Here is a 26364-nt window from a genome sequence, read left to right as displayed (position 1 = left end):
GTGACACCAAGGTAAGGCAGCAAATGGATCCATTACATACAGGCTTTTCTTTCCCAGTCATGCCATTTCTCTTTGATTTTGCTTGACATTAGCAAGATTCTAGATTATGCAAACAGTGTAGCAGTCAGTTAAAAAAAAAAATAATAAAATCTGGATTTTCCTTCCTGAAAACCAGGTTTGAGGCATTCTTTATAAGAATAGCAGTTGTTGTGTTTATGCTGTGGTAGGTTGCAGAGGTGCCTGGAGGAACACTGTGTTCCTCCTTTCAAGTTTCAGGAGGAATTTTGGGTGAGCAAACTGTGATCGTCTTGGTGTAACTTTAATTTACTTCAGTCAGCTTTACAGATATAGAATGAGATATCTAAGTCTCAGGGGTTGTAAATAGCTGCAGAAATATTGCAAGATAATTTATTGTTGTATCTTAATTAAAACTATAATTAACAAATAAACATTTTGCTAATAACATGCGAACAAATTTTCTGAAAGGTAATATAATCAGAGACTTGATTCTTATTTTTCATACCCTTTACAGTGGTGTGTTTCCATTTACATAGATGAAAAGACTTGTAGGTTTGTGTTTTGTTTTGTTTTGTTTTTTTTTTATATTATCATCATTAGAATCAGGACCAGAATTTCTAATTAGAGATTTGAAAGTTAGTTTCTTGGTCCTGGAAAAACTATTGGCTTTTTTTTTCTCTTCAATGCATTTTTTCCACTAGTAGTAAATATTCTGTCTGCAGTGGCTATCTGCAGAGACTAAAATTAGAATACAGCCTTTTTACGTACTTTTAACAGAAATAGAAGGACTAAGTATCTGTCCTGCGCTACATAATGGTAAAGTATTTCAAGGTGGCTTAGTCAACTGACAGCCAGAAATTAGTCCTTATTAAAAAGAAAGGTGTTGTCTTCCAAAATATTTTTACATTTATTATATTTTGAAACAGTAGAAGACTTTGATCACATGATGCATTTGTACAGCTACTGCAAACACAAATTAGTAATACAGATTTTTTTCATAATACAGTATCTGATTTTCACAGATTATTTAGTTTTAAAAATATGGTTGTTCAATGAAGCCACTTATAACATTTTATTTTTAAAATCTTTTACATTTGTAAATTGCTTTGTGATTCTAAGCAAACTGGAGCTCTGGGACCATAAAGCAGAATTATTAAATGTTTTGGCCTGTAGGAAATGTTTTTCAAAGGCTTTGTTCACCCACAACGTTCTGAAAGTACACACCAATAAGAGAGCATCATCCTCTGGCTGCATGGAGCTAAGTCCTCTAACCGAAGTGACCTGGAGGAAGAGGTGAATAGAAAGACATATTTTGGCTGGCAAAGTCGGGGCTTCATGTTTAATTTAAAAGAACATTAAACTTTTCATGTTTAATTTAAGGAATCAGTAGAACGGTGGGATTTATAATCTTAATGATGCTGTGTCAGTGCTACATGCTGCTAGTGGCATGCCTGCTGTACAGGCTGCAGATGTATAGAAACATTTTACTAAAAATGCCTTTCTTGTTGTTACTGAGAAAAAAAGGAGGAAACAGCTAAGGCAGCAACAACAAAAACAACACATTAGGCATGCACTACTAGTCTAGCTAATTCTAGGGGTGCTATTAGCAGACATTTAGGCAAATCTATTAACATTTAGCATCAGCACAAATGCAATTGCATTCCTACTTTTCATGTTTCTGGCAAAATATGCATGGCCATTCAAGGGAGGAAAAGGACATTGAAGCCATTTGTTAGGTAGTACAGCCTAAATGCAGAAAGAAGTTCTAGGGAAATTGCTAAATTGAAAAAGAAACTTGACTCAAAAAATGTTACTCAAAAAGGGAGCCGGATTTCTTATAGAATAATGCTGATCAGGTGTTTGGTTGGCATTTTCTGTGCATCACCACTGATATTAATTTTTAAACAAGCTTTAAGCTTTTAACACAGTTTTATATTTAACTCTTCTTTTTTTGTTGTTGGTTTTTTTTGTTTGTTTTTTCTTGGAACCAGAGAATACTTTGTGAAAAAGGTATACAAAGTAGCCTTTTTTTAGGTGCATCCATTGTGCAGTTAAGTTAAAAATATTTTTTAAAATACTTTTCATCTTCTAGGATATACCAGACAACTCTACAGCAGAACAGGCTGAGGGGGGAGCTACAATAATTGTCTTATTTTTTGACAGTGACAAAGGAGAAACACTTTATTATGTCATAAAATATCGATAGTGTAGACATATTGTAATGTAATGCTGTAAATTGGAAAATTCTTCCTAACTCTATCTCAGGTTTTTTGTGGGTTGACTGACATAGAAAATTACACAATAGAAAATTCCTCTTCAACTTTACAATTGAAGTAAAATATTTTTTTAAAAAAGCTGTCATGGATTCTGACTATTATGATTATTTTTTTAAGCACTGAAGTTTATCAAGGGCTCAACATTTTTTAAATGTCTGGCTGTATAGTCCTATAAATTTACCATCTCTGAGATTACAGGGGTTCCCTGTTTAAAAAAGTAAACAACCAAATCATCACTATTCAACTGTTTCTGATTTTAAAAAATCAGTTTGTATTTTATTGGTTATCTTGTTCTTTGAGCTACCCAATTTGCGACTTGGTATCAGGAAGGAGAATTTATGAACTAAAATAGAAGAGTCCCTGCGTGTACTTAATTATTGTCGGTACTTGTATTTCCCGCTCTGCCTTGTCCTCCCCTCCATTCCTCTAAGTGGTGTTAATTTATTGTAGCCTCTTGGTCCTTTGGAGACCCCAGAGCTCCCAGGAGGATTCATGATGCTTGTTGCCTGTTCAGGCCCTTTCGTTTTTTTCCAACTGTGTAAAGCATTAATGTGTGGAGAAAACAGTTCTGACAGTATAGCATTAATCCTTTTTCTATACTGAGACTTGATTATATTAACTTTTACTGTTTTTTCTCTCACTCCTGTGCCAATAAGTGAGTAGGCCTGATTTTCATCTTCGGTACTGTATATTCATAGAATCATTTAGGCTGGAAAAGACCTTTAAGATCATTGAGTTTAATCGTATTGAATCAGTGGAGTTATAGCAAATGAAATACTAAATCTTGTCCAGGGTTTTGATTATGTTGGTTTAGAAGCACTTTTTGTTGTAGGGTTATGCTGTTAGAATGTCTAAGGTCTATTGCAGTAGAAAGTCACGGGTTTTGACTGATTTTACAACTCTACGCTTTTAGCCATTTTGATATTTTTTCAGTAAATATCCTGCACTTGTTTGTTTAGTTATTTAATTCCTCAAGCAGTTGCTTTGTTTTATTCTACTGTTTGGGGTTTTTGTTTAATTATTTTTTTTTTTAATAATTTCTTCTCTTTCAATGAGGAAGGCAAGAATCACATTTGTATGAACTGGATACTTTGTTATGCTAACACACATTTTGTACTTAATATGTACAGATTTAAGTGGTTATTTATATAAAACGTGTGAGAATAAATTCTTCCTCTGCTTGTCGAGACATAAATTCAAGATTCTGATTTTTTTTCTACATGCAGCAGCTAATGATTTAATTTGTATTGGTGGCGGCTTAAATCCTGTCACTGCTCAAATGGCATTGACTGCTGCTCCAAAAATACACAACCATGAAAGAAATCCCAGATTGTTATTTAAAAAAAAAAAAGACCAGCTTTAAATACTTTATTTCTCGATTAAATATTAATCTTCTAAAGTGAACAACTTAAATGTAAAAGAAGAGTAAATACACTGAAGGTTTCTGTAAGAAGAAAAGTTTATCTCTCAATTCAACTTTCATCTGGAAAATTAATGATAGATTTGTGGGTTTCAGAGGATTTGGGACCTTTTAAGCTGTCTTTTAAAATCTTTCTTCTACCTTTCGACACTTTTTGGGAAGGCATAATGAACTTCTGTTGAAGGCAGTGGAATTTGAAAGTGTTCACCATTTTCAAGTATGATGCCAGAAAGAGTGCAAAGTCTTTTAAGTGATCATAATAAAAATTCATCTAGAAGCGCCCCCCCCCCCCCCTCCATTTTTTCTTTTTTTTTTTAAGGCATATTTCACAAAGGAGCTGTTTCTTCCAGCACATCATAGTATATTTCAAGGATTGTGCTGACAGCATCATAAAGACCCCAGAAATTGAAGCCTACCTTAGAGGATGGCACTGAAGTAGTTGCTACTTTTAAAATCTTTGAATAAGTAAGAAGAGATTTGGAGAAAGAGACTCATTGTAATGAGATCGGTACATGCAGTCCTCCTCACGCTGCTCAGTCACAGCACCCAGTTAAACCTCTGCAGGTAGGATAATTGTTGACAGAGGGAGGAACAATTTGAATTATCGCAATGTCAGTGGCTCTCAGCCGCTCACCTGAAAGTGCTTGTTGTCTAAAGGCAAAAAAAAAAAAAAAAGTTAAACCAGTAATTTTCCTTTATGAGAACTCAACATGGAAAAGTTTAACCACATAGAAAGTTTGAAATGTCAACTTGATTCTGTTGTTTAGATCACGTGGGACCTGGGCAGACACAAAGATGGTGGTGCTACTTTGTGTTGTAACCGCTTTCTTTACCGAGAGGGTGTCAAACACCGGAACAGGCTGCCCAGAGAGGTGGTGGGTGCCCCGCAGCCAGCAGTGTTTAAGAGGCATTTGGACAATGCCCTTAAGAACATGCCCTGAATTGCTCAGGCAGTTGGACTGGGGGATCCTTGCAGCTCCCTTCCAACTGAAATAGTCCAGTCTAGTCTATGCTAACTCTTAAACCAAAAAACCAAACTGTGGTAAACTCCCCAAAAGCTTGTTCTTTGACCAGAGTCCTCAAGAAATTAGTACTCTAGATCTGGGATGATGGAACTATAATCTTCACATGCAATAACATGGCTGAAACCATCCATTGTTGAGTGAAAGTGTTGAATTTGGGGAGCAAAGCAATAATACTTGCTAGGGCTGTTTCTTCCTTGGTTGTTGAAGGCAGATTTGAGGTTTAATATAGTCAGTGCCACGTGTGTTGACGTAGCCATGCACCAGATAACCAGTGTCCCTGCGTGGCCGGAGGGCAAACGGTAGCAAATCCGAAAGCTTTTCTCGGCCTGTGTGATGGCTCACCCGGCAATGTTTTGGAAGCAGATGGGAGTGTTTCTGCATTTTGGGTCACCTTTCTGGTAGTGATAAAGCAATGTACTGCCTCTAGTACATCAATTGGCAAGGAGCAACAGCAATGAAGAGGGTAATGCAGAAAACGCATCCTGTAGTTACTTTTAGGTTGCCGAAAAGCTGTAAATGGGCTTATTCCAGAAAAATGTTACCAATTTTCACTTCTTTGTATAGATATTTAGTTTTGTATTTTGCTCAAGTTGATAAAACAAGCTCAACTTTGACTTAAGTCATAGAGGCAAACTCTTGCCCTTTTTTATCAATCAAAATATTCTAATCTCAGAATAGTTATGTAATCACCAATGTCAGCTCTTCCTCCTTGATGTACCTGTAATATTGAACATTTTATCATTTTAATAATGAAGGCTCTTTCCTGCCTGCTGTCTTTGAGTTAGCTGCTATGCTAAGTCTATGGTAGTGCCAGAAGATGGATATGCATAGATAACTTGTATTAATACTGGTCAAAGAATGGTGTGGATACTAGAAACATTTTCAGCCCTAATAATTTCTATAGGAAGGATATAGCAATTCATGTGGTTGTTGATTAGTTTGGCTTTTTTAAACCATTCTCAGGGGCATCGTTACTCTAACAAAATTTTAATCAAGTCTTTCAGCGGCAATATTGAATTTTAAAAGTTAGTAGTTACTGGTTACAGCATGACTTCGTTAGTATACAGGAAAATCATTCTGTGGTGATTAACATGTACTCGCATCTTGGAATGCATTATGGGCTCTAAATTATCATAGAAATTAATGCAATCTTCTTAAAAGGGCTTAAAATATGGTAATAGATACAGCATACTAGCACCTGCAGCTCAAGGTACCAAAGTTATTAAAGTTGGATATAATTATATTTATTTTGCAAGCATCTAAATGAGGGTAAGAATGAGAAATAAAGTTTAATAAAAATTGAAAAGATCGGCACTCAATTTGAAGTCAATTTAGATTTTTAAACTTTTATTTAATAAGTATATTGCTATTTCTGATGCATATGAAATACTTTGCAGTGTCCATTTTAAAGTTCAAAACCTGTGGCAGAATTGTGACATTCCTTGTGCTGGGTTTATATTAGTGAATTCAGTCAAGTGGGTTGCTTGTGATTTACACAAGGAAATCAAGAAGGAAAGAAATTAGTTTCACAAGTTTAGTTTCTCAAGGCTGCTGCTTCTTACCTTTGTGCTGTGCTTGTATTTTTTTTTTTTTTTTAAGGTCACTTGCAGATTTTCTAGTAGTCTAACAGTACAGGAAGTATGAAAAACAAAATATGGCAGCTCTTTGCAACTGGGTTTCTGGTTTACACCTGTGCAGGTATCCTGTGGGAATAGGTTAGCGATGAGCATCAGTGGTACCTGAAAACAAGCAGGTCCAATTAACTTGGGGTTCCTGTACTGTAATACTGTGCTGCTTTACAGATGTGATACATGGATAAAAAAGTAACTGATCTAAACTTGACTTCAGCTCCTGTTCTGCAATTAAATTAATGGGGCTAGCCAAGAAATAAAACTGCTTGTTTTGCAATTATGATTATTTCCCCAACGTAAAGAGAAATATATCTATATATATATATATGTTTCTGTTGAATACCTGTGGCATAATAAGTAGATACCTCCTTATTCCTTATCTCCTCATTCTTTAGATGTTTTATTGAATGAATCCCTGCCTATCTTTAAGATAACAAGACGACATGCTGACATTTGATGAGAGTGTTCATTGTGCATAAAGTGAAGCGTGTACAGCACATTAAGTGCAGAGTTGGAATGCCAAGAGAGATTTACAGATAACAGAAATTAGCAGAAAATGCTTCTTATTATCGATACAGAAAAGCTGTATTTTAAATGACAGCCAGATGCTTGTTTACTATGATTATAATGTTAATGGTAATATTCTGTTCGCAGTTCTGTGTGCGTAGCAGCTACTGAGGTCATTGGGAATTCTGGGAGACTTTAACCCCTAGGTTTGTGTTACTTTTTGGTTTTTTTAAGTAAAATGATGCCTGCTGCTCACAGTGCCAAACAGTATGAAGCAATATAAAAATGGTAGCTATTTAATGAGGGTTTTCATTTGTTTTTTGGGGAGGTGGTTGTTGGGGGGGTATGTGTGTTTTGCTAGACATAGTACAGGAAAGCAAAATCTTGCAGGCTGAAAGATTATCGTTCATCAGTACTTTTGTTTCAATTTTTTCAACGGTTCCTTCATCACTAGATGCTTTTAAGCATCTGTTGATATTGTATGATGATCTTAATGGGACAGAAAAACAAGTTTTTACTGCATAGGAATGAATTCAGAATATTTTTTCCGCCATTTGGAATGAAGTTAAAATTACAATTTGGTCCTTATGTAGATATCCTTTTCCAGCTGTAACACTTGACATTTAGTTTAGCTTTAAGTTTGAAACTAAAAGGAAGTAGTGAAAGAGAAAATGGAAAAAAAAAAAAAAGAAGGGATTAAAAAAACCCAAACCCACAACAAAACAAAAAATCCCAAGGAAAGTCAATAAGCAGTGTAATTACTAATTCATTTAGAAATGAGAGTAATGGTTTTCTGAAGTGAAATGACCAAATCCAATAACTAACAGTTTGTCAGGACAATAATAATGGTATTTGTATCTCTTTTAATTGGCTTTAACCTTTCCCTTTGTGTGGAACTATTAAAAAATTAAATGCGGAAGTATTTAGAGAGGCAGATTTATGTGAGCTCATGGTTTGCACTGTTTTAATGAGGTCAAAGCAATAAAGAGTCTCAACAGATCCTAAGGTCTGGATGATGAATGACTGTCTTCCACTGCTGATTCACAGTGTTGTGCTCAAGTCTTAGGAGTAGCTGTTTAAATATGAAAATATAAATTTCTACAGTTAGGAACTTCTTTTTGAGTGATTTACTCTTTCTTAGGAATATGTATGCAAATGTATTTGAATAAAAATTAAAGAAGTTTTGCTTCTTGGCAGGAGGAAGATTGAAGTGGTTGGATTAGAGAAAATGTTTTTAAGGTGTGCTTGATTTTAAAATAAAAAAGTAAATAAAACACTGGCACACATGTGTGCTTAAATATATCTATTTAAGGTTTTCAGGCATGTTTCCAGTAAATTGTTCATTAATCATATGTAGGAAAGTTATGATCAGAGTTTAGCAGTTGGTAAATGTGCTGTTTTCCTAAAGCAAGGTTACACATGCGGTGGCTAAGTAAGTGGTAGTTTTAGTGGAAGTGTGGATAGTAATTATTGCCTATTGATCTTTCCTTAGTGGCTTCATTTATTAAAGGTGTTTATTTTATTTGGTTTGGTGGAAGTCTATGGTGCATCAAGCTCATAACTGAAGGATGATCCTTAGGATTTCCTGGTCTTATTTTAGGCCTTAATTTTTTCCTTTTTTCTTTTGAAAAATATTCCCTTGAAAAATATCTGAAGTAAAAATCTGAAAATGGAGTAGCAGTGAGTTCCCCAGTTCACATCCACATATGCATTAAAGTTTATATAGCGAGCTGCAGTATCTAAAAATAGAGTTGATGAAGACCTGTGTGATTGCTGACTGTATTCCTAGGGGAAACTGAAGTTGCTTAAGAAAGGAATGTAGCTCCTCTTGCACTTAGGAGCATTATGAGATATAATTCCCATGTCATGACCTTCCTTTCTCTAATAGTATCTTCACATACCATTCACAAGAGAAAAAACACTACACAAATAAAATAGGTATTACTTTCAGTGGGAAACAACTATATTGTTGATCTGAAAGTTTTATTAACAGCTCACATTTATATATTTTTATGATACTTTTAAAATAGTGAATTATGAACGATTGAAAATACCCTCCAGCTTAATTGAGAACCATTATGTGTAGTAATTGCCAGTGATTTCAGAAACAGCCGTTGTTCTCTGGCCTATTAACATAATTTGAATTTTTTATTGCACTTCATAATTATCTGTTGGAGCTAACAAACAGGCCCATTTACTGAAGTGTTTAAGAACAAAAGCCCCAAATGGACTGGATTGTGATGTATTATTTCTATTAACCGACTTTGCTTGGAACAGTTTTGTACCTCAGGTTTTGATGGGGCCATGACTTCTGATAGGAGTGTGGATTTTCTAGTTTTCATTTCATTAGGTGTAGGTAAAATGGCATCTTTAAAAATTGTCTTTGACTCTTTCTTATGTATATAGTCCAGTTAGTCCTCAGCGCCACTTTAATGTGATCTCCAGGATAGCTGCAGAGAAGCATTATTTCAGCCTGATGTATTTAACAAATTTCGTCTGTTCACCGTAGCAAGTTAGCAAAGACAGAAGAAATTTGATCCCTGCTTAGATTAGAATGTTTTTAGATCAAAACTCCTTTTTAGTTTCATAATTTGTAGTGAAAACAAGCTGCTTATCTATCAATTAGATTTCTATGTACTGCAATAAAAGAAATCACTGAAACTCACTGTCTTATTACTGTTTTTCCCGGCACATGATCACATACAGCGTACCGTCATTTGTAATATAAAAGCCTCCAGTGACAGAAAGATCTCGTTGTTCCTATTTCTGTCATTCTTCTTTGTAGAAACCGTTTTAAGCAGGCTTTTCTTCCTTGAGCGTTTAGACCTCGAGCCTTCAGGTAATCTTCTCAATTAGTCCCAGGGGCTGTAGAGAGACAGGAAAGTGCAATTCTCTTAGAAGCTGAAATTGCAGGTTCAGGTTAAAATTAAGGTTTTAAACAATCTTGGGGGAGGGGGAGAAAGAGGGATAGGAACAGATAGAAATCCTGGACTTTTGGCTCACAGTAAGGATAGTGAAATATGTGGTGGACTTTTCAGAGCGAATTGTAACTAACTCTTCCGTTGTAACCCTCTGGCAGGTGATATGTCAGGCTGTGTAGGCTGCTTCTCTCTGTATCGATCCTCTCTGGCCTACCAACTTCATCTACATTCCCCTAAAATCCATCAAATGGTGCATTTGTTCTTTGTAGGGCTCTAATGGAAAGTCTGAGAAGATTTTGGGGGACAGAGGAGCTGGAGGGGGGCGCGGGCAGAAAGGGGACACTCCTCTAACCATTTTAACCGAAGCCAATTGCTTATTTAGGTTACTCAGCTTTCAAATAACTTCACCCATCATTTATTGCTTCTTTCTATGGCAGAAACATTTTACATTCCCTTTTACATGCATAATCAGAAAACATACTCCAAGAAATCGCTATAACTGTTGGGAAAAATATGTTAGTGATGAAAAGACAATTTTTGCTATGAGCAATGAGAAACAGTTTGTAAGCAGGTGTAGAGCTTTTATTTGTTGTGTTTGGTTTTCTTCTGGAAGAAATGCCTTTCCAATAAATTGACAGAGCCCAGCTGTAAACCTACATTCCAGGCATGAGCTTTCCGCAGGCTCCGACTAGCAGCTGAGAGGACTGTAAAAATACCCTGCATGCCTTAGCCAGCAGCAAAGTCTAGATTTGAATAAACCCAGAGCTTTCTGAGGATTAAAATGGCATATTTTTTTTCTTCAGGGATGTTTTAGATCTGTGAGGTGGAATGAATGGGAAATTTCTTAATACCACCCATTATCTTTTGTCATTAGTTAAGCCTAAACTAGGAATCTGAAATTATTGTACTACCTTTATGATAATTTTTATTGTGGGCTACCGGCTATTGTTATTGAAGCATATACTTGCATCATATTTGCATGAATCAAGCTAACTGGTTTTGCCTTGCAGGAAATACTTTTTCCTATCTCTAGCTTGCTGGTCTGTTGTTTGCATTATTTTTTTTCCTTAATGACATCAATATAAAGTGAAAGATCCATCTTCCTTCTCAGGAGTAATGAGATTTTTTTCTGAAAATAACTCACAGGTCAACTCTTGATAGGGTTAGGACACCGCATATCCTAGGCATGCACACATACTTGTGTGTGTACATATATTGCATATATAATATCCACATGTGTGGTATATACCTAACTCATATATTATGTGGATTTTTGTTTCCTTTTACTTGCAGCAGTGTAAGGGAAGATCCTTACCCTGGAGACTGACTCAGAAGGGTCACTTGCAGTAAAACCCCTAGTGAGGATAAACAGCAAGAGGTTTCTGCTTCTTATTAGACTAATGTTCTAAAACGTTTAGCATTTCTTCTTTCATAATTAAATGAGTGCGTTCTTTATCCAAAAGATAGTGAACTACAACTCATTTGAGTTTTATCATGCATTATGTTGGCATAATGTATGGATATTTAAATACTGCACAGGATGAGACTGGTGATTGTATGCACCTTACAATATGCTTGCTTTATTTTTCAGTCAGTCTTTGACTCTGTTATAGGTGTTTTATGTATTCTATCATATGTGCTATGGATTGAGAAGATACTAGGTCTCATATTAAAGTACTAGCAAATGTGCAGGGATGTTCCTGTCATGAAATTTTACAAGGTGTTAACTACAGGCAAATTTGAGACTCTTACAGCAGGCATCCTTTTTAATAATCTAAGCTCTTTTGATACTTTCATGATAGCTGTAAACTGTTGACCAGAGAAGGAACTGATAATTTTTTGTCTGTTTCAAAATCTGTTCATTTTCTAGCATATGTATATAGTGATTTATTTTCTAGCATATATATGGAATGCTGTGCACTAGAAAATAATATATATATAAAAATTATATATAAAATAATATGTATTATATATATGCTAGCATATGTGTATGCTATTGAGGTTGGGGGCGGAATGTCTGATGCCCTTGCATCATTTAAAATTAAAGAGGGGAGGAAGGGATAATCTTATTAATAAAGACAGTACCATAGTCACTTTGTCTCTTTGTTATTAAAGGAATGTGTCCTTTGTTACTCTTATGAGATTATTACTTGTGGGATCTTAGGGGCTGATCTGACTTGCATTTTCTTTTGTTGCTGTTGTACATCATTTGATTTACTGTACCTGGATCTAATAAATAATGGGATTAAGCTGAATAAATGGTTGTCAGTCTGTATAGTTGTAGCACAGGTATGTAATTGCTCTTCTAACTCAGAAGGCAGTAGGTGTGCGCTCCACTGTTGTGAATGATCATGGGGTTAATTTTGGAATCCGTGGTGAACCTAACATCTGAAATAGCATTGTGCACAGCAGAAAAGATGTGTAGTTATTGTTTGTAAAACCAAGTCTTACTGTGCAGAAACAAGTCAAAGTTTTAAAAATTGTTTTTGCCAAGTGTTCTGTACTATTATGTTTGTTGTTTCAATTGTACATCAGGTAACACTATGTATCGCAAAGGAAGTTGTTTCTGCCGTATTTCTCTACCTCACTGCTTACAGGTGATGCCAAGGTAGTGCCAAGGTTAGACACGATGTGACCTGGGGTTGCTGTGGGATTGTTTCGTCTGCATGGGAAAGGGAAGCTCTAAGTGTATTTAACATCGGGCCAAGTTATTGGTTGGTAAATTGATTATCTTCATACTTTTATTTGTGCTATGCAATAAATACGGAGTTGGTCTCCTTCTTACCTAAAAATTGCAGTGTAAAGGAATATTTAACGTAATTATCCTGAGTTAAGAAGATCAGGCAAGTTACAAGTTGCTTTTATGGTGTGGAGGCCTGACTTCAAGCAAGGGTGAAAAAAAAGTGATCCCAGATGACTTAAGTACTTTTTAGTGTTCCCTGTCTCCATTGATAGACTGAATTTTTGACAGTGAAAGCATATACAGTTATATTCAGTTCATCTTCCCTGACTGTTTTCTCCATAAGCCTTCGGCTGAGTTTAGTTATGACTTATAGCTTGAGCATGGCATTTGGGAAAAACAGAAAATGTAGTATAAATGTAAATGTGAAAAGCTACAGCTCATTCTGTTTTTGAAATTGTTGGTGTGAAAAGAACTCAACAGTGTTTTATTTAAACAAGGTCTGCTTCAACCTTGATTGACTTGCAGTAAATTGCCTGGTACGAGAGGCAAAAGGAAGTGGATAGAAAAATGGCAATCAGCACCAAATGTTTCACATATTGATTGACAAGCACCAGAGATGTGCTAGAGTAAGATAAATTGGCTAACAGAGCCCATCTTGACAGCTCCTGAGATGGGAAAATTGTTCCTGTTAATTTGCTGCTGGGACCTTGTCATTTATGGGGATATATATTTGAGTGCCTTCTAATGGTGTAAACAAACTTTGGATTCCTAAGTAGCATATTTCAGCTTCAGTTGCTTTAATTCTTCTCTGTCCGTGTATTTCTGAGCTGTAGTTATAAAGTGCTCTAAGATCAAAAAGATGAAACTATCATTATTTTAAAGATACAGTTCACGCTGAAATACAGAATAGCACGTTCAGGCTATTCTGTAGCCTGTTCGATATTCAGTGGGTTTTTGCTTTACCAAAAGGCGTGGAACAAAGCCCATTTGTTTTTAGGGGAAGAACATGTGTCTTTATTCCTTCGTTCTGGCAAATTTAACTGCAACTATAACAAAAAGTTTTCTTACCTTTTTAACTTATCCGATTTTGTGCTTGCAAATGCCTTTTAATCAGGTTACAGGTTTGTTTAGTACGGCAGAGCGAAGCTCCCTTTTCCATAGGGTAGTCTTTCATGTCTGTGATTTCTTTTCATTAAAAGGAAATTTTATCTTTTTAATTTCCTGTACTTTTCTCCCAGAGTGCCATTAATTATGGTGATGAACAGCAGTGCTAAAATAGTTAATGGTCTGATAGCTGTTGTGTTGCAATCTGCCACTCAGGCTTTATTTAGGCTGAATCTTTTCACATAAAGTGAAATTTGACATAAACCTCACTCAAGAAATCAACATTTGCAGCTTTCAAGTAAGAAAAGAGAGTAGATTCCAGTGTTTGTTTAAGGTGTGGCCCACAAACAGTGAATGATATTGTTCTTTTTTCCATAATCTGTATTCTGTTTCTTTATTTGACTCTTCTTCCCAAACTCTAAATGGGAAATCAACTTTACAAAGAGGAAAATATTTCAAACCTCTTTCAATGCTGGGACTGGACAAAATTTTATCTGCACTTAAATTGCTCATTTCCAAGTGGTTTGGTAGTTTTGTTCATAATCCTGTGTTTGGGTTACTTTTTGTATTCCATGTCTTCTTCAGGGAATAGCCAGCTCTACCAGAAGACATCAGAGAGGTTTTAAAGGGTTAAATAGGCCTGACTCCATCTTAGTGATGGTATTTCATTTCCCGCTTTGGTTTTGAGCTGCAGTTTGGCTCCAAGCTGTGTTCCTAGACTTGGGCACCGTGGACCATCCCTAACCAAATGAGCAGCAGCTGTCTGGTGTTCCCATCAGGAAAAGACTGCTGCTGGGGGAACTTCTCTCTGCTCAGAAGCATTTTAGGACTCTCAGGTGAAATCCCGGCTGTGCCAAAGGCAAAAATACAATTTATATTGACTTATATAGATCTGAGATTTTGCTGCTGTGTGCTGTTACATTGTGGAATGTTCATTTTTGAAGCAGGATCTGTTAAAAAAAGTCAAGCCTGTTACACCCAAAACTTCTGCTAATGTCAATACGGGTTGTGTAAGAAATGCAAGACTGGGTCTTGAGAGAAGGAACCAGATGAAGCAAGAAAAGTGTAAATATCAAGATAATATCATGTAAATATAAGTATCAGTATCAAGAGTAATGGAAGATTAATTCCCTTCATACTTCTCTGCTTGCACCTTAGTGTCTCCCAGCACTAAGATACAAACATATCTAGAGGGAATCACAGCAGATGTTTAGCACCAGTTCAGAAGTGCATTCCACACGCGTTTAGAAAGCAAATAGGAACACTGTATTTAAACTGGAGGTGTAACTTAGAAAAGCAGACTTTGATAACCTGGAGCAGATTTAGCCAGAATATAGCACTGGCACTCCTCCATATGATGCAGCAGGTTTTAAGCCTGTTATTTAAATTATTTAGCCATTTACATAATGGTGATCATGTGAAGCCTGGTGTCCGTTTCCAATTTGTTCACCAGAAATTAGAGCTGCTTTTTCAGCAGGTTGCAAAGTGTTAACATAAACTCTCTAATCGGTATCCAGCTCCCACCAGTTAGTACTATCTTTGTATGACTTTCACAGAGTTTGTTAAATAATTACAGGTTGGTGTTTTCTCATGTTTGTTCAAGATAGTGCTATTTTTCCCGCCTATTAGTGACTCCAGGCACCTGAATCACTAATTGTTGCAACGTACCTGGAAATAAATTTCTCTAAGAGAAATAATTCAGCATCAGCATCATTCAGGAGGATATGTAGTGGAGATGGCATGAGCAGTTGTTTAACAGTATTTAGAATTTCAATAAAATAAGGGGAAGGTAAACAGGAGGTGTTTGGATAGCGGAAACAAGTTTTTAGCACAGCATAGTCTACCTCTCTGTGTCACTGGAATAAAAATCAGATCAAGTGCTTGTAGATTTATGTGAGGTGGATTTCATAGGATGTCTGCTAATTACCTGCCTAGGGCCTAGTAACCCTTTCATTAGTGGAACTCTCTGGAATGAATGCATAGCTCTGTATGAGCTGATACAACTGATAAATAGGAAATTTTCTTTCTTCCCAATTTCTAAAAGCTGCACATATTATTACTATATAGGTGGAAATTCAGTTACATATGATGGATGTAAGTCTTCCAATAAGTTTCTTCTAAATACATTCCTTATCTTAGAATGTTATTTTTGTCCCACAGGGGACAGCTGATGAGTTGTTATAATTTAATGTTAGCTGTAGTTAGTTCAGTAGAACCTTTTTTTTTTTTTTTTTTTTTCCAAAGAACTTAAGTTAATGCAAGTTCATGTGAATGATGTTCATGTGGATTTGTCTTTTTCTTCTTGCTCTGATTTTACTGGCTAAGTCAGAGGTATGGTAAGATTAGAAAAGACGTTTTGACTTTGAGTGATGGGAAAAAATCACTGAAACAAATTACTGTTTTCCAGCTATGAAGGTATCAAACATATGCCAAGTAATCAGCTCACTAGTGCAATAGGTTCATGAAGGAAAAGGGTTTTCTAATCTTATTCACTGATGTTTTTCCCAAGACAGCAACAGCTTTTATAAAATGAGGCTTATAACTTCTCATTACAGAATCTAATCTGCCCAAAAGACATTGAACAGCTGCAAAACCCTAACATCTTCTAGCTGTAAATTGTTTTTATTATTTATCTTTGTTTAACTAAAAAAGGAAGGGGCATCAGATGATTTAACAAGGCAAGAATTAAGTGACATTAGCTTTTGACAGCAGCAAATTGTTCGTTTACATACTGAATTGGTTTAGATAATTTTTAAGTCATGACTGTCTACTTATTTTTAATATCTAAATTCCATAAAACTGATATATTTTGTAGATGGATTGCGTAGGAAAATTAATTTAACTTTAACACAGAAAGTCAGAAGTGATTGATTTCCAAGTTAGTCTTATTCTTCTGCATAGATTTTAGTAAGGATAATATCTTGTATTGGTACAGTGATTTTCATATTCAAGAATTACACGTGCAGTACTTCAGGAAATATTAACCACATACAAAGGTCAAACAGTTTAAGGAAGATAACAAAACTTGAACAAGCTAGTAGAATGCATCTGTAATAAAAAAATAGAGACCAGGACTTGCTGGTTCTTTTTCATTCATCCCTTTTCTATTACAGTTCCTAATACAGTTCTCAAACTGTATTCCTGGGTATGCAGTAAATGCTTCTACTTCAGAGGACAGGGAAGAAGAATATATTAAATATGAATATATTTTAACACTGGATTTTTTTATTTTTTTTTTTGGTAACAGAAACTGGTTGTCATTTTAAAATTTTTGGTTTTTTCTATCACTTGTAATACTTTATAAACAATTTCTTTTGTCAGCAAAATTTAACTAGGGCTACAACGAGACTTTACACATTACTGTCACAAAGAATCTAAGATTATTTTGTTGTGTTTTGGATTTTCTTGATTTATAGCTACTCCCACCTTCTGTAGGATTGCTTGCATAGGATATATATGAATTATGAACAGTACCTAAGAGAAAATAGCCTTGAGTTTTAGGATAATTTTATTTAAACAACATTTTAACTTCTACGCTATTAGAATGCTATATGTACACAAGTAAGATCATGAGTTCTAGGATTATGTTTTCTGAAGGAATGCATTATTTTACTTGTACAATGGAAATCTAAGAATCTTTCAAAACTATATTTTATGCTGCATCAGATCATCCTATATTACTGTGTTTCATATTTTCATAAAGGTAGAGATTTTGGCAGGTATGTGTTAATTTCTTCAGTGCCCTTTTCCTGGGGCCTTTGGTCCCCTTAGAGTTGACTTTGCTTTTCAATGTTTCGCAGAAAGGCTCTAGGAAACCTGGGGGTGGCTGAGAGAAGAGGTGGTTCCATGGCCTGCTCAAGAGGGCAGGGTATGGACAATGGCTTGTTGGTGGCTTCAGTATTGTCTTTGGGGATCTTGGCAACAGAAATGCTGTCACTCACCCTGAACACAGCGGGAGTGCATGTGCTGAGGATGTGATGGAGCTGTGCCTCTTGCTTCTGGGGGAACGGCAACACCAGCCTTTCAACATTTCAGCCACCTTGAAATGAAAAAAAAAATAATAAAGGAAGAAAGGTCTTAGGCTTCAGGGACCCAAGTTGAAGCCCTTCTGAAGGACTGTAGCTCCGGGCAGCACCAGGGAGCGGAGTGGTCAGTAGCCAAGCCGTCATACATGCAGTCCATAAAAACATAGCTGTAGACATGGATGTCTCACTCCGCAAATGGTGCCACCATTTCGTACTTGGCAGAGCAGAATCTGCAGCATATTGGTGAAAGCGGCGTAGCCGGGCTCTGTGCCACACAGCTCTGCTCTCGGAGGAGCTACTGACAAAAGACACAAACCTTCCTTTAGACATGGTCAGAAATTGCCTTCTGGGCCTTATTCTTGCCTAAACCATAGTTACATAATTATCATTATTTTTTTTTATCATCTTCATTCTGTTCATGCTCTCCCTTGGATTTTGTGCTTTTTTTGCATAACCAAAGTTTTCAAGGAACTAAGCAGGGCAGGTAGGGTGTTGTTCATTTTCACAGAATCACAGAACCTTCATGGTTGGAAGGGACCTTTGAGATCATCAAGTCCAACCATACAGAAAAAAACCAAAAAAACACCACACCAACACAACACCAAACACAAACAAAGCACCCAACCCAACAATCTCGGGCTCTAGAGCATGCCCTGAAGTGCCACGTCTACAGGTTTCTTAAATACCTCCAGGGATGGCGACTCCACCACCTCCCTGGGCAGGCTGTTCCAGTGCCTGACCACTTTCTCAGTAAAGTAATTCTTCCTAAAATCTAATCTAGACCTCCCCTGCTGCAACTTCAGACCATTTCATCTGGTTCTGGATTTGTTAAATGGGAGATACAAACCCATAGTACTGGTTTCTTTTGGCTGGTTCATTCTTATGTAAATGGCAGGTGATGACTTACAGTGCTTGGATCTCTTTTTTAGCATTCTCTTTCCATTGTTTCAAAGCCACCTTCTGTCTTTCCCTGGTATGATATCATGGTATCAATGTCATCTTTAGCTGCCCTGACTCTCTGCTTCGATGCAGAGAAATATCCGAAAACATCAATAAACAGGTCTGTGCAGGGATATCAGCCCCGTGCTTTTAGGAAGACCTTATTTTCTCCTATGACTCTTGTGAAATAGAGAAATAGACTCTGGGAAAACATTTTTCTTAGCTTGGCTGGTTTTGTTCATTTGTTGCTTTCAGAGAGATAGGAGCTTCAGAAGCACTGGAAGTACCTTTCTTTGGTGATAACTCTCCGTCATCCAAATCCTGATTTGCTGTTTTGGAGCTTGTTTGCCTTAGGGGAAAAAACGCATTGGGAGTTTAGGCAACAGAAAGCAACTTGATGCTGAAGAAAATAATCACGAACTGTTAGATTTCTTTCCCTTTTTTTTTTTTTTATTTTTGTGCTTCATTCTGGCCTTTTGTCAACTTGAAATGCGGTCTGATGAATAAAGGGTTAATGGAATCTTCTTTACAGATAAATTAGCATTGCTCCTTGCTAGATGAGGTGACTGTTAGGTGGTGTGTCTTGTGCTTTTCCCCAGAGCCAGCAGCGCAGGCTGCTTATCTTTGGGGGAAGACGACTTTCACCCCTGAGGAAAGCTTTGCCTGCTGGGGCTCCACTCTGGCCTCCCGTGCGTTGAAATACAAATGCCATTTTAGCTACAAAAATAATAGACGCTGTTACTATACAGAAAGTGGATGATTTTTCCTGTTGTCAGTTAACTCTAGTAATTTCATCAAATACAAAGTATTTATATTCCTTATGCCAGTTATGACAATATATATTTAATTTATTAAATATGACTCTGCTTGCGAGTGCCCAGCCCACTGGCAAGACGTGCTTTGCACACATATTGGAAGGACAGGTTTTTTTTCTTGCAGAAAGCAATTATTCTGGGGAGGAACGTGAGAGTCTGCTGAGTGTGCTATACCTCAGGAAAGTTGCACCTTCATCAGCTGCCTGCTTAATTTATAGTGCTTTGCACTGCAAAAACATGCCTCTTAACTTACATAGTTGTTTCCTGACACATTTAGTAACGTTTCTCACTCTTTAAGGTAAACTTAACATTGCTGACAGTGTAGGTGCCTCCATGAGGCTGACGTGGAGATGCAGGGAGGTGTGGTGTGCCGGAGGAGGAGGATGGTGTGTGTGTGTGTCCCCTGGTAGCAGGGTCCTGGCCATGTCCCTCATATCAATTCAGTGTGGCTTTCCGGCCCTGTGCCCTGAAGTAAGGGGGAAAAGGAGGGTGGAGATCTGATCCTTCCCTTCCATCATCTCTAGTTAATGTCCAGCCAGTGCCATTTCTGGATAGCCTTCCTTGTATAATTTCAGTAAACAAGCAACACAGCAACTGCTCTTAATAATACTGTCCATCACTTAAGTCACTAACATGATTTTATGGGATTACTTTATACAGGGTGCTATACTCTGTATTGGTGTAACATGAATATCATCTTCAATCAGTAAATGTCAAACTCTTAATTGCCAATTAAGTGTTTTACAGTTTCTGTTTTGATGCCATCAGTTATGTAGAACCTACTAATCTCCTTTCACTTTCTACTTCCCTAGCTTCCTGCATTAATACTTGAATGCTACTACATCGTCCAAATGGTTGTTTAAAAAAAACCCCAAACAGTTATCTTAAAGTTTCCCTTCTTTCTGCAGTCTAATGTGTTGAGGATTGCGCAGTGAGTTTTTGGCTTGCGTACATCTTTTCTATTTGAGTCCTGGTCCTTGTGACCAGAGCTGTAGAACAAACACAAAAGTGACTTTATTGATAGTAATAAAAGGAACTAACTATAGTTATTACAGGTCATTTATATTTATTTTCTACATTAATAGCAGGTAGCCTAAGAGAAATATAAAATAGTTACATCATGACATATTGATTATGAAAATGACCAGCTGTTTAAAGCTATTGAAACTTGATTTTTCTTATAAAAGCCCCTGCACATCGGAAGATGGTTTCATAAATTGAATTTATCAATAAAGATAGGCTGCTTAGGTATATGAAATTCTCAGTGTAACATGCTGAAAATGCATGGGGTCGAACAATCTATGTGGATTTTTGCTGCACATGTGCTAACCTTAGAAGTGAGATTCTCCTGAAGGGACGAGCTTGAGAATTCCAATGCAGGTGAGATCTGTATTTATCACCTCTGGGATTCAGGTCTTTTCTAACAAAGGTAGTTTTTATACAGAAAGGGATAACTTGGGAGTGTGGGATGGCAACATACAGGTTGTGATCTTCCTCCAAAAAAGTAAATGGCAAAATGGCTATTTAAGGTGTCTGGATTGATTCTTTAGACCTCTTAAAATAATGTTATTTTTTTGATATTATGTACATCTATCTAAATGTGTGTGTGTGAATATATTTAAATATATAAATATTTATATATATATACACATTTCTGGTTTTTATATGGTATTGTTAAGTAGTAACACTATACTATATGACAGTTGAAACATTACTTAACAGCTCTTCAGGAGGTATTTTTGTAATACATATTTTCACAGTGACTGCTCATGTGTCAAAACTCTTAAATTCTAGTAATTTATGTAATTTTTGCTCCCTGCTTCCTGTCATGCACCATGGTGGAACATAGAGGCCAGGGCTTCACACACACATGGGCTTTATTCATTCACAAAACTCCATAGGTCCTTTGCAGGAGAAGGAAGAAGGGGCAAATATGGAAAGTGCATCACGAAAATCCTTCAGTAACTGATCAGCAGCCTGTGCTTCTCTTCTTTGATTGTATCTCTTATTTATGTATATTAATGCTAGGAGTGATTGCAGGCAGTCAGTTTTTTGGGTTGGTTTTTTTTTTTCCCTCTCTGGTGATGGGGTTTTGGTCTTTCAGGCTAACAGCAACCAGGGTATCTCTTTCCCAAATGTGTTATAGTGATTAGGATGAACAGAACTCTTCTTACCTGTCTTATAAGTGTCAGGGCTTGAGCAGGTCTGCTCTGTCACCCCATGACCACATGTGGCAGGGTCTTACTGGTGAGCTTGTGCTTTATTCAACCTCTGTCTGGCTGTGAAGTTGTCCTTAACAAGGAGAAGATGGGAATTCCTCACACTGATGTCTGGTCTGCATACTCAGCTTTTGTGGGTGTCTTCTTGAAGAAGGTTGTGGAGCTGGGGCATCATTGTCAGCTACAAGGATGACACAATTTTTGAGTGTTGATTCTATGGCAGATTTTAAGCCTTTGGGATCTTGAAGTATAGCAGTAATTGAGGAATAGTTTCATAAAAGAAAAATGCCTTAGAAATACTATATTCAGCATTTGTAGTAGGAAATACTATATTCAGCATTTGTAGTAGTCCTTGCCGTGCATGAGTATATGCGGTATGAACATGCATATGAACAGATATTGGAAGAAGAACTAATATTAGTTTTTACTATTGAAATTGTAATGTATCAGCTTTTAGACTTTGGTTTCCCTTCCTAGCATTTGTATCTGTTTTATGTTTCTTTGGGTATATTACACAATTAAATTATTGCTGTCAATAGAAGTAAGTATCCATTACATAGGGTTTCCGTCAATTCACAACTACATAAAAATCTTATTCACAGAAGCTTTATCATATTAACATACGAGGAGTGGACACAAATTTTACATAATCCTGTTTACATTACGGATTTAACTTTTCAAAACGGCAGCCTAATAGAATACTGATGTTACCATACATCACAGTATGTTTTATAATACTGTAGGGTATTGCAAGTCCCATTGTGAAGTGGTGGAAATGTCGAATTATTTCAAGAGATGGGGTGTTTCAAAATACAACTGTTAAGTTATCTGCAGACACATGAATGGCTCTGGCAAGAAGCTCAGGTTTATGAAACCTATAAAGCTTGGTCTGTTATTTTAAATGGTACAAGAATACATTGAACTTACTTGACCAATATACTAGTTTTCAACAGTATGAATTGAACCCATTATTTCTAAAGAGTATATAGTAACAAATAAATTGCATTTATCACGTTCTTTATAGCCTATCTGCATATGTTCAGTTCTCCTTGGTATTTTCACAACCATCATCTCAACTGTGGTACTACAGATAGTTCTTTTAGATTCGTTTCCTAAGGTAACAAAGCTTAATAGTATCTCTTTCTGTTCCTCTTCAGTAATTTTTCCACTCACTTCCCGCCAAATTTTGCAAAAGGTTGGGTGTCTTAACATATTTCATGTGGTTCAGGGGCTGGGGGTAGAGGGCCGTACGGAGAGAAGACACTCCACTAGACCCCCGCTACTGTAGAGGGAAAGGCTGTAGTGGCACTTTAATGTTTAGTAGATGTCCAAAATCAACTTGATGGGAAGATCAAGAATGCCCCAAACACAAGAAAAGCTTTAATCAAATTTGGCAGCTTATTAGGAAATCTAACCACAGGATACATTGACAATAGGTTGTATGGCTCACAGGCATCTATGTTTTTCAATTACCATGTGCTTTTGGACAAATCTTCCTTGGGAGCCAACTTCCCACCAAAATAATGCAAGTTTTTAACTCTTTGATACTTTCTGTTTCCTCTAAGCTACAAACAGAGCTTTAGTAATTAGATATTTTACTTTGTCTTCAGGGATTTGGTCTGTATTATTTCATGAAGGTAACAGTGTGATTAGCTTTCCTGGCAAAAAAGAATTCTTGGGTTTTTTTCATTTGTCTCAATGTATTCTGCAAAAATGTACCTAAATTTCTCTGAAATACCATATGCAGTTTACACAGATGGAAAAATCTTTTTCCCTTCCTCTCATAACCTCACACGTCCAAAATTTGTATAATACAGTAATATATTTCCATATGATACTTTAAATGCAGATTTTGAGTTTATAAAGCTTCTTCTTTTAACTTCATAATGTTGAAGCAGAGCCAGAATATGTGAAAATTAAATGCAGACAATGGGCACGGTGTCACGCTCCTGTCTGAGGTGTGTCAAACCTCAGCCTCTCTGCTTGTTTCCAACACATTGCAAAGAAATAATTAGAAACTGGTTTTGCTCAGTCACTACCCTTTGAATGTTTAGGCTATTCACTGTGGTATTTCATAAGAATAGCATAATCATGAATAATAACAGTAATTATTCCTGTCATCAATATTAGAATTATTTCCTCATAAATGCAAGTCCACAAAGAAAATACTCAGTGCATATTGAATTTTCTCTAGCATAAAAGACAGTAGATGGGGGTTACTATGGAGTAGCTTAAACCCATTTCTGCCATATGGTAACTTGGTCATTTAGTCTTATCATCAATTTATCCAGTGCTAAAAATGTAATAAAACCCAAGCATAACAGTCATTTGCCTATCTTCAGGTATTTATTTTACTTCAAACTTTTTGAAGGCAAGGAAGTAGTTCATGCTATTTACTGGTACCATGCCGTGAAAGATGGCTTTTTGAGTAGATATGAGTACCTTTGGTTGACTGCTTCTCCCCAAATATAAATTAAATGTGATGGCCAGAATTTTTTTCATTTTCTTGATTTTATTTTTTCTTTCCTCCTGTGAAATTTGACAGGTGACTCTAGAAGCTTACCTAATGGTGTAAACCTGAGTGTAATTCATCTAAAGTGAGGGATTCTTGATTCAAACAATGAAGATGTAACTGATGAGAAAGCCAGTGTGTATTTGCTCCACTACTGTTTCTTTAAGAATGATGGAAATAAGAATGCACCATTTTATGTAGTTTTGCTTCGTTTTAACATTTGTTGCTTGCTTGCAGCAGATCTCTCTTTGCCTCACAGACTTTGGCAGTATCGCAGAGGTCATATTTTCCTGTGTATAAATTATTCATGAACAATTTCTCCAATGCACTAGATAAACTTGCAGAGATCAGAATGTGTATTTCTCTTTTTCCTCTCATCCCCATAACTGGTCATATTCTAATAGGCAATGCAAAAAAAAAACCCTGTAAAACCTGTCTTTATCTGTGTGCATTTGGAATGGAGTGAAAGTTACTGAAGTTCACAAAAGCAAAGAATAAACAATTATGAATTATTTTACTATTGACTTGATGCCACTAGTGTAGTGACTAAATATGCCTTGTTGCAGTGGGCTGAGGTACATTGTACACATCAAGGATCAGGTTTTGGAGTTGAAATTAATCTGTCTGGTGAGCGAGGCAGGAAATTCTGCCCCTACAGCACCAGAGCAGAAAGAAATAAGAGTGAAAGGACAGGAAAGCTTAGAGTTTCTGTCCCGTGTTCCAGTTTAGCCCATCTGTACAAGTGGAGTAATTGCCTTTCAGTCGTGCTGTCCCCTGTGCTTTCTGTCACATCCCTCAGTGGGTTTGGGAATGGTCTACAACAGTGTAGGAAAAACCTTAGTTGGAGGTAGCCTTCATATGGCTCTTGCTACATGTCACTAGTAGATTTCTGTACTGGAGCAATTTCCCCGGTAAAAATAAAAAGAAAATGAATATCAGAACATCACTATTGTTTTAAGAGATGGTTACATGTATGTGTTGTGATTTCAGGGGTCAACTCATTATAGTCCTTTCTCATTGGTCTTATTTAGCTAAAAAAAACCCTATTTATGTGAAAATTCTCCCGGTAAAATATGTAGCTGATACGCATACATTGGGCAGCACCTGAGCGCGTGGCAGGGGCCGGCAGTGTTGGGCTGCAGGGGACCAGTGCCGGTGCCCTGTGGAGCAGAGACCTCCACCCCCTGCTGCTCCCCTGGGGTCCTCCCAGCTCCTCCGCTCTCCAGAGGAGCTACAGCCTGGTGCTGCCAAGAGACTTTTGGAACGAGTTCCCAACACTAGGTGCTCACAATGCCTTGAACGTGATACAAAGGGAGAAGTTTGTAGCAGTGGAGAGATTTTGTGGCTCTGCGCGCAGCGATCCTATGTAATGATGGACGGTTACGGTGCAATTATTTGGCTGTTTGAGTTTTTTCATTACATTCATTGCTGATCTTTGATCCCTGTGTCCTCTTTCCCAGGTCGTCCCATTCCACCTACATCCTCGTCTAGCCTTCTCCCATCTGCTCAGCTGCCCAGTTCTCATAATCCTCCACCAGTTAGCTGCCAGATGCCATTGCTAGACAGCAATACGTCCCATCAAATCATGGACACCAATCCTGATGAGGAGTTCTCTCCCAATTCATATCTGCTAAGAGCGTGTTCAGGGCCACAGCAGGCTTCCAGCAGTGGTAAGAAAATTGCAAACACATGGAGTTTGTTTGTAACATGTTTGTGCCGGTTTTATGCATTTATATTTTTTTTTTTTACAAATGTGTAATTCTTGCATCACCACAAAATTCAGAGCATATAGGGAAACGAGACAAACAAAAATCTTACAGCTTTATTTCAAGAAAACTTTTTTGGAAATGCCATACTTCATGTATGTTTTTCCTTCATTTAATATAGAGAGCTTTTCAGTTTTAGGAGTGTTATAAGTAGTGAAAAAAATATTATTGAATTCTTGTCATCAAAGGGACTAATTTTTCTAGGTGGGTTTCCTGCTCCTTAATGCATTTTGTAAGAGAGAGGTGCACGCACCATGGTTCTTTGTTCTGCATAGTCTAGTCCAGTATCTCATGTAGGTCGTGACGTTCTGTATCTAAAAATGTGTGTTGCTTCTGCCATTCTGTGTCTGTTCTTATTTCAGAGTCTGTCTGGTTCTATACTCCCAATGTCACATTTAACTAAGATACTGCTATTTTTCAGCAAATTAATTCTTGTCTTTCAGGCCACTGTTTTACAACATTTGCAGCTCTGCTATCAGTCATATAATCTGTAGTGCTTTCGG

General features: G+C 36.9%; 1 protein-coding gene across 3 annotated transcripts in view; it reads left to right on the top strand.

Annotated features, from left to right (window-relative positions):
* The window catches only part of TENM2 (teneurin transmembrane protein 2), a 520319-nt gene that overhangs the window by 262787 nt on the left and 231168 nt on the right, over positions 1 to 26364 (top strand). For all 3 annotated transcript variants that reach the window (XM_074155640.1, XM_074155639.1, XM_074155638.1), the window contains one exon: positions 25556 to 25765. In XM_074155640.1, coding sequence (XP_074011741.1) covers positions 25556 to 25765 — 210 coding nt within the window. The remainder of the gene's footprint in view (positions 1 to 25555; positions 25766 to 26364) is intronic.

This window comes from Numenius arquata, chromosome 11 (genome assembly GCF_964106895.1).
Source record: "Numenius arquata chromosome 11, bNumArq3.hap1.1, whole genome shotgun sequence".
NCBI classification, from domain to species: domain Eukaryota; kingdom Metazoa; phylum Chordata; class Aves; order Charadriiformes; family Scolopacidae; genus Numenius; species Numenius arquata.
The sequence above is the reverse complement of the archived record's forward strand: the minus strand, read 5'-3'. Positions and strand labels throughout refer to the sequence as shown.